Source organism: Pterocles gutturalis, unplaced genomic scaffold (genome assembly GCF_000699245.1).
Source record: "Pterocles gutturalis isolate BGI_N339 unplaced genomic scaffold, ASM69924v1 scaffold34817, whole genome shotgun sequence".
NCBI lineage: Eukaryota > Metazoa > Chordata > Aves > Pterocliformes > Pteroclidae > Pterocles > Pterocles gutturalis.
Window position 1 is genome coordinate 3,685 of NW_010111681.1, and position 8,802 is coordinate 12,486.

At 36.4% G+C, this 8,802-nt stretch overlaps 1 protein-coding gene across 1 annotated transcript; it reads left to right on the forward strand.

The window, feature by feature from the left end:
* The first annotated feature begins 274 nt into the window (after positions 1-274).
* LOC104462023 (RING finger protein 151-like) lies at positions 275-7,229 on the forward strand. The gene is made up of 6 exons (XM_010073803.1): positions 275-306; positions 1,251-1,476; positions 2,633-2,772; positions 4,508-4,670; positions 5,894-6,014; positions 6,993-7,229. Exons 2-6 carry the CDS (start codon positions 1,271-1,273, stop codon positions 7,227-7,229), a joined length of 867 nt encoding a protein of 288 aa, XP_010072105.1. The 5' UTR covers positions 275-306; positions 1,251-1,270.
* The last annotated feature ends 1,573 nt before the right edge of the window (positions 7,230-8,802 follow it).

The following is an 8,802-nucleotide window of genomic DNA, read 5'->3' on the forward strand; positions in this document are numbered from 1 at the left end:
GAGACTGATTATTTTTTTTTCCCCATAATCTAGTCAGATCTCTCGTGTTGAATTGTAGGTTTTACAGTGGCTTGCTTTACAAAGCTGTGTTTTATTGGGCTGTTAGGACAGCAGCTGGCTGGTTAGACATAGGACTTGGTAACTTAGGAAACACTGCTGAGCCTTTTTGTTTCTAATTTTTCTCATAGGCATAATAAAGCAGTGAAGAGAAACTGAAGGAAGAAAGTATTACATGTCTTACTGATCAGAAAACTGTTTGTGAAGAATTTGGACAAACAACGTATATATGCAGTAAAATCTAAAAAGGTGGGTTATCTTCCTTTTCTGTTTTATGTAGAAAACCTCATAACTAATGAAAACCTCTTTCACGAGTCTCAGTGGGGTTACAAAAGTATTTTTTTATGTTAAGGAGGAATGTGAAGCCTAAAACATATTCTTTTAAGTAAGTTCTGTGGAGTCTTACCAAATTCTATGGGGCTTTTCATTATAAGATTTTGATGAAGACAGATTGCCTGTTCTTCTTCACAAAACTTCCAAATCCATTTAAAGGCTACTCAGTTTTATGGAGTAGACGATGTAGCAGAAGACAGTAGCTCCTCATGATTTCAGGGTTAGCTGCAGTTTTGGCTTCTTTATTCTCCCACATAATAAGTGTTTCTCTAGGGATGTGGAGATTTCATGCTGTTCCTTCTGGAATAGAAATCTACAATGAGTAGAGAACCTTGGCCTTTTTTTTTCCAGTATGAAAGCAACACATGAAGTGATGTGCAGTTCATAAATACAAAAATCTGCTGCTGAAAGTACCACAACTATTGCCTGCAAGGACACTGGTTTGCAAGTTTGTTAGGGATTATATAGAAGGCATTAAAATGGAAAGCGAACATTTGCACTTGAACTTCTATGATTTTATTGGTAGAATTCAAGTAAATAGAAACTGTATGTTTCACAGTGGCTGCTAGAACTATGTTCAAGAACAGAGTTCAGAACAAACGCAGTTTAACTCTCTGCTAAAGTCTCTGCTTTCAGAATTTAGAGAATCTTGATATGAAATTGTGATTCTGATATCCTGCAGTACAGTCCTCAAACTCTCACTCAAAGTCTCCGAAGTATGTGTTTGTATTCTCACCTGTGATGTTCTTTATTCACATTAAGTTCTCTGTATTTCTAGAATTGCTTCCGGGCCTTTTCGTGGATCTAGCCATACAGATTCAGTTCAAAGACTGCTTTAATCCTCTGTGTTGTTTTAATAGATTGAAAGTGTGTGGAGAACATGGGTTATGACATTGAGCGCTTCGTTGGCTACGTTAACGAAGGGCTGTTATGCTCCATCTGCCGTGACGTGTTAGAAGATCCATTACAGGCTCCTTGTGAACATGCTTTCTGTACTGCTTGTATACATGAATGGCTTGTTCATCACAGTAACTGCCCTGAAGACAGACAAACGATTGATGTGTCTTTGCTGCGCCCTCTCTACAGGTATACAATAATCTTGCTCTGTGTTGAATTACATGAATTTCTCAACTTTGCTTGCACAGCTTCATCTCTTGTCATTTACTGTCAACTCATATTGTCTTTATCCAATATGCCAATGGCAGAAAGCGATCACTTGTGTGAAAACATTAGCATTTTCTGTTTATTATAACTAACTTTCAGGGTAGTAAGATTTCAAAATGGAAAGAACACTTACTTTGCCCTGTACCTTTTTATATCTTGAATGGTGATTCTAGATATCTGTCTGGATATTATTCTGAATGTCTTCTACAGCACCCAAACTTTCCCATACATTTTTAGAGAAATCAGGCAAAGCAACTCTTGACAACAAGTCACTAAACACTGGATATTTTTTGTTTTTCTTTTCAGTCTTACCCAGATACTGTAGTGGGATTTGTAATGCATGATTCCTGTAGATATGAACCAAACTTTTTGCCTTCAAATCCTTTTTTTAAAAAGGTCTTTAGCCATAAGAATACATCTTGAGCCACCTTGTCATGTAAAGCTGGCTGTTTTCACAAGTGTCTTCCATAATTCCTTGCCAGCACAGGGTGTTTCATCGGTAGGCATGGCTTGCTGTTTAACCCCTGCGTTGTCTGGTATTGCTCAGATTAACAGTTAAGTTGTGTTTAAAACCTTCAGCTGCAGATGTTAAATTAACTCCATTAGTACTCCTGGTATTTTTGTCACTGATGAGGTTTTACTGTATGGAAGTTGAGACAGAACCCTAGAGTTTAACTTCTGGATTGTTTTGTCTGTAATCACTGTAGTCAGTTTGGTTTGGCAGAAACTGTTTTCTAAACAGAAACACAAAGCTTGAATGATGAATGAGTAGCCCTGGTGTTTGTTATTGGTAATATCACTGAGCTAGTGAAAGGTCATGGTTAAAAATTTATTCAAAAATTAAGATTTAATTTGTATATTTAATTTTGGAGATGGAAATTTCCATTAACGTAGTTTCTTTTAAGCATGTTCTTTTCCAATATGGTCACTTGAATTCTCAAGAAAAAAAAATTAAACCGATTATTCAGTGTTTTTCCTAGTGGAGATTAGAATCTTACTTTCTTTTCCCAAAAGTTGAAAATACATATTTTTCAATAATGTTTGCAGATTTAAGAGCATTTTTTTTTTTTGCATGTAGATATATGAAAAATGATTTAAACCGTCTTCAGATACATTGCAAAAACAGAGAGTACGGCTGTAAAATGGTTTGTTCCCTGGAATCTATAGACAAGCATGAAAGAGAATGTGAATACAGTCACGTACGTTGCCCCAACGTCGGTGAGTAACATTCAAAGAAGTTGCATCCTTTATATTCAGAAAACATGCGTTTGTCATCTTTCTGTCAACAGAGTGGCAATAATGGCTGTTATTTCCAAACAGAAATTCAGAGCTTTAGCATGATCTACTATTTACAGCAGTCCTTTTGAATAAAATTTGTTACTGACTTGTGGCAATCATGATTGTTAGCAACAATTTCTTATCCAAGGGCTAACTATAATGAATGAGAATAATGGACTTCAAATTTATAAAAATACAGTAGTGTGTTTGTTTTGCTTTCTGTCAAGTTATGAGTTTGTCTTTCAATTTTGACTGTTCATTTTGATATTTGAATCAATGTAATAACACCTACAGAATGCTTATGGGTCACTATTTATAAAACAGCCATTTCTTTGATGCGTGTGCAGCCGCTCACTTTGTCTCGTGGTTTTAACAAAAACATCTTGAAAATGAGAATAGTTTTAAGCTGAATTCTGGTTAGGATTGGTGTGTTCATGTCAAGGTTTTTAAAACAAACCTATACCTCCTGAGAAGGAAGCATACTGCTGGAAAGAAATATCCTGTTAAAATTTCTCAGTTGATTTTGTTCAAACTGTTGTATGCTTCAAGACAAAGTTAATTTCTAGTGAATGATGCTAAAGTCATTGTCGGGTCTACCATTGTAAATAATTGTAAGAAGATAAAGGTGCTAGAATTGCTCCATTGGAAGTTGCAATTTCTCTCAGCAGCAATTGACTCCTGCTACAGAAACAGTAGCGTTTGTAGAGCTATCACTTCTTATCTCTGATGTCTGGTGTTCAGGGAGTAAGGGCTCTTAGATCTCATGAATTCTTCCTCAAGAGTACATCAGAGTGTATTTTGAGTACCTCCAGTTAGAAAACATTACATTTATTAGGAAAACCCTTCTAGGCTCCTGTCTTCTGTAATTTTCTGGTAAAGTTTGGCAAGTTTAATTGCTTCATTGTTTCAGTTTTCCTACATCTATTTTATCTTCAAATGAAATGGAAGGAGTTATAGTATATGTTACATCAAACAGTGACTCAAAGATTAAAAATAAAGACTACAGACTTCAAAATTTAGAGTGTCAAATGTTGCAATAATTTCACAGTGTTCATTTTTGGTTTTGCACATTTTACACTACAGACTTGTAAAGTACTAACCCTAGAATTTCAGTGGAAATGTTTCTGGTTTTGCATTGGATATTAAATGTTTCTAAATAAATGTTCTTGTTTAGGTGGTCTAATATGTTACACGCAGGTCCAGCCAATGTCCAGGAAAACAAGGTTGCATTCCATCTCAGCCACAGTTTTACTGTGTGTCCTTGGATCTTTTTTCTAAATTTGATACACAATGGGGTTTTTTTTCCACACATGTGTATTCTTCTTCAATTCTGGTCGTTGCAATCTGTGGTGGAAGTGCAGGCAAGCTGCTGGAGTCTTAGCTTGGTGTCAGTGTTGTCATTACTGAAGCTGCTTTAGTGCCAGACCAGTGGCACAAGACTTTTCAGTTAGTGGATAAGTACATTAGTTAGACTTTATAAGAGTGATTTATTACTAGTATGTGTAACTATTGCATTTTGTATTCTAAAGAAAAGTTTTTTCCATTGCTCTAACAGATTGACAGTTGCTTAGCTCAAGATATTGTACCTTATTTGCTTGAGTGTTTTTGTTTGGAATTAATGAAAATGCTTTTTTTAGCTGTAAATGACTGGCTTACCTTACTGATCCCTGTTCAGGTTGTATGGTTCAGATTGAACGACGCAACTTAGATGGTCACCTGGCGGTGTGTGAGTACCGGAGCCTTGAATGCCCCAATGGCTGTGGTTACACCATTCTCAGTGCAGAAGACACACAGCATAGTTGTATAACAGAGCTGAAAACCGACCTAGAACTACTTCGGTACAGATCTTCTGTTTCTTTGATGTTTGTGTTAGTCTGGGCCTCAAATCGCTGCATAAAGCACTGGATTACAGTATGTGTTAAATAGTCTGTTAATTACTTGATACTAATGGGCCAGAGTGTTATTATGTGTCAGCATAGACTTTACATTCTTACTGGTTTGACTTTTTTTTGCTGTTATTTTTTTTGTCCAAGTTATCATAAATCCTAACATACCATTGCTTGCAGTCCAACTGCAAGCTGACTATATAAAATGACAAAATACCTAACAAGAGCTGGAGTGAAGTTGTCAATTTCATTTTTCCATTGGCCTGACATAGACCCAAAGTCACATTATTTAATAATTGTTTAGTGTTTTGGTTTGGTTTTTTTTTTTTTTTACAAGTCTTCAAGAGAAAAAATTTTAATTATTTTGGCAGGTACAGGCTGGTAGACTAAACCTCTGAGGATCTAATTTTTGATTAAATTTTTATTAAAATCCTGGCAGATTAATAAACAGGTGGTGAATATGACTCTTCTTACCGGCATCCTCTTTTTCCTCATATATATGTTTCTGTAGCTTTCCCTCTCTGTGCTCCTTCCCAGTTCTATCTTTCAACTCCCTGTCTAAGTCTTGTGGTGTGAAATGTTTCTGTGAAGTCAGGCTCAAATCTGATTTAAATGCATTGAAAAACAAGGCATTCTGCTGCCTAGTATCTGAACTCAAAAGGCTGATGTAGTAACAGTTAGGTTTTGGCTGTCAATCTGTGCGAGTGATGAGGTTATAATAACTTACTGCATATTATAACTTCGTGTCCACCATAAAAGTGACAAGATTACATGTTAAGCAGTACTGTAGTGTTCACGCTTTATCTTGCCTATCTGTAGTGGTACTGAGCAAGCAAATACTGTAAGTAAAAGGCAGTAAATAATTTGAAGTCATAAATACATGATTGTGAGCTCAGAGGGAATATGATACAGTTGTCCCCTATATGGGCGGTCCATGGTCACTTTAGTGCCCCCTGGGCCAGTTTTTGTGTTTTTTTGTTTGGTTGGTTGGTTTTTTTTGTGCCAGTTTTATTTAGATTAATAAATAGTACTATGATGCTGCTAGAGGGGTGTCCTGTAGACTATGATGGGAATCAGATTGGGCTGTTTGGCTGCAAGAAGGCTTTCTGGAATTTGAAAATATTTTTTTTTTCCCCATGCTTATGAGACCTAACAAGGAAAAATAAACTTTTTAGGACAGAAATGATCTGCAGAGTGGAGGAGGCAAAACGTGAGATGGAATCAAGGTTAGATTCACAGAGAAGGCATATGGTCCAAAAAGAGAGTATGCTGCAAAATGAAATTGAAGAACTAAAGGTAAATATTATAATTTAATTTTCTCTTTTTTTCCCCTCTCTTAACAGTCTCACTTTTTGCTTTTCCCAGTAGTAGTCTCTTATTTTGTAAATGTAGTCTCATACAGATGAGAATGACTTAAGTACGGGAACCAAAGCAGGTGTTAGCAAAATCTTTGCCTAGGGTAATCAGCTCTGCTGACAAGCAGGCTGGGTGCTGTATTCGTGTGGTTTATCTACTTCAGATTCACTTGGAGCTAACCCAGACAGTCCTGTACAAGGACCACATTGTTCTGTGTGTACATTACATATCGGCAAATGAGTCTGAAACTCATTTTCAGTGTCTAAGGATAGGACATAAATCACAAATCGGATGTAATTAAATATCCAGCTCCTTTTTTAGTGCTGTCCCAAATGGCTTAATGCAGTGCTGACACAGAGTCCTGCTGCAGACAGTGGTCCTTACACTGTGGTTCAGTGGTGGTCAAAAGGTTGGAAAGTTGCACTGTAAATTTAATAAAGTAACAAGCAAGGCTGTCTTATCTTTTTATTCATCCAGCCCTTCCTGTATCACAGAATAATGATTTTTAAAGCCTAAAGCAATTGAGGTGCTTTATAGTTTACATTTTTTCTTTTACTGGATTTGATGTTAAATCCTTGAAGAATGTATCTGAACATAACCAAAACCTTATTTTCTTTGGGGTCTTGAAAAAGAAAATGTAAACAGCAACTGGGTAAATCCACTGTTTCTTATTACACTTTATAAGAAACTTTTTGCACTTTCAGGAAAACTGTCTTGGAATCTTTGAAACAAGACCATCTCAGAAGGTGAATGCTGGATTGTCTCAAATTGTTTACGTTTGTTCCACTATCAAAAAATTATTTCAGTGTTGCTTATTCTTTATAATCCGTCACCCTCCATGCATGGCCAATTCAACTTCATATCACCATCATTAGACAAGAGTTTGTTTCTTGCAGTAAATTTGTTTTTGCATTTCAGAGTCAGATGTCACGAATGATGTCAGATGTACGCTCTCTGATGGCTGCAGAGAGACAGCACCGTCAAGAGCTGGAGCAGGCAGAGCTGGAAAAACGGGAGTTAATGGAGCTGCTGAAGGGGCTGCAGAAGGACTCTCAATTAACTACTGCCGAAGGAAGCAGGAAACCAACAAATTTCGGCCCTCTAGCACGACTAGAGAGTGTAAAACGAAAACCTAGGGAAGTTACAGTTATCTAAACGGAAGTAAGCTTCTAATTTCTCTGACCATCTGGTAAACATTTTATACTTTCTATGAGTGACTGGTAAACTTTATATAATTTCTGACTTACTTGCTTTCTTTTTAAATCTAGATTACTACTTTATTTCCTTTTGGGCCATAAAAACACAGGGGAATTTTCTCTTAGGGAACACTGGGCATTAAAATCAGTAATTGGCAAATACATTTTTAGCTAATGTTTTTATAAAAAGACGGAAGGAGGCTTGATTTGTTATCTCTTCAGTGCATCATTTCCAGGAGTCTTTCAATCCTGAAAGCTAGAGCCTTTTAAAGTCAAAGATACTTAAAGGCTGTTTCCTTCCTGCTCCATTATAGTTCATTTAAGTCTAGTTTATGCTTATACTTGAAACAGAAAGAAAATGTGATCATCAGTAATGACATTTGGGATGTACTTCATTTTGGTAGAAGTCGGTAATAGAATTAGTCAGTCAATAACAGGATTTTATAAATTTTGGTTTTTTATAGTTTCTAGAAGGTCTATTTCAAACGTGGCAAGAAAGTGCTTTAAATTCTAATTCTAGTGCTATGTAACAGCTTCAGGTGAGGTTGACTTTAAAGCTTCTCTAATTTCCCAGGCTGATAACACAATTAAGAGACTAATACCAAAGCCCAAGGTAATAGTGTCATCTAAAACCTTTTAAATAGATGTGTGAGTAACTTGGAGTTTTTGGGAGGGGATCTGCATTTTATTTAAAAATTTGAAGCTTCTATATGTGAAAGTTTCAGCTATTTCTACAGAGTCCTTAAAATGAAAAGCTGCCCATTCAGTACTCAGTATCATTAAAGCATATAGAAATACCTTGGGTATCCTTAATTTTATTTTGGCAGGTTTAAGGCTACTTGAACATTAACATCCACAACAGACAAATATTTGCACAGTCCCTTGGATTTCAAGCATCCTTATTAGTACTCGAGTTTGCAGTTGTGTAAGAGCTAGGATTTTTAAACAGACCCACAAATACTGAGTCAAGGGGCCATTTGGGTGTAAGGACTGCATGAGAGATCTGTACAGTTCCAAGACTTTTCTCTGAACTTCTCACACAGCCTGTTCATGTTGTTTTCAGTGCCATTAAGCCATATTCTGTCCTCTATTGCAGCTCTTCAGTGGAGTAATTAGGGAAGAACCTGGCCTCCTGTTTACTGAATGTGCTAAATCAGTTTTGAACTTTCAGGAAAAGCATGTGCAGCTGCAACAATCTGAATAAGCTAATTTTCTAGTTTAGAAAGCAAATACATTACTGTGCATGCCTTGCTGTCACTCAAAGCAACGCTTGTATGGCTAACAGCATAACCAAAGAGAAAGCCAGCAACCTTCTTTAGCACATACGCTACGTTATGAAGACTTTCAATCAGAGCTGTCTTAATTTCAGGCGTTCATAAATCCTTCTAACTTGCTGTTTCTTTAGTACCACTGAAGCATATGTGCACATGGTCAGGTCTTGTACATATAAAAACTGACAGAAGTAACTCTCCTGTAAAAATATTGGGTTTTTTTTCTTTCTGAAAAAAAAAAAAAACATTCATAGGAGGAGA

Excerpts from the sequence above, each read along its gene's own strand:
- LOC104462023 (XM_010073803.1), top strand. The coding sequence starts at position 1,271 with ATGGGTTATGACATTGAGCGCTTCGTTGGCTACGTTAACGAAGGGCTG. Across the intron at positions 2,773-4,507 it reads CGTACGTTGCCCCAACGTCG|GTTGTATGGTTCAGATTGAA; the intron begins GTGAGTAACATT and ends ATCCCTGTTCAG. Across the intron at positions 6,015-6,992 it reads ATGAAATTGAAGAACTAAAG|AGTCAGATGTCACGAATGAT; the intron begins GTAAATATTATA and ends TTTGCATTTCAG.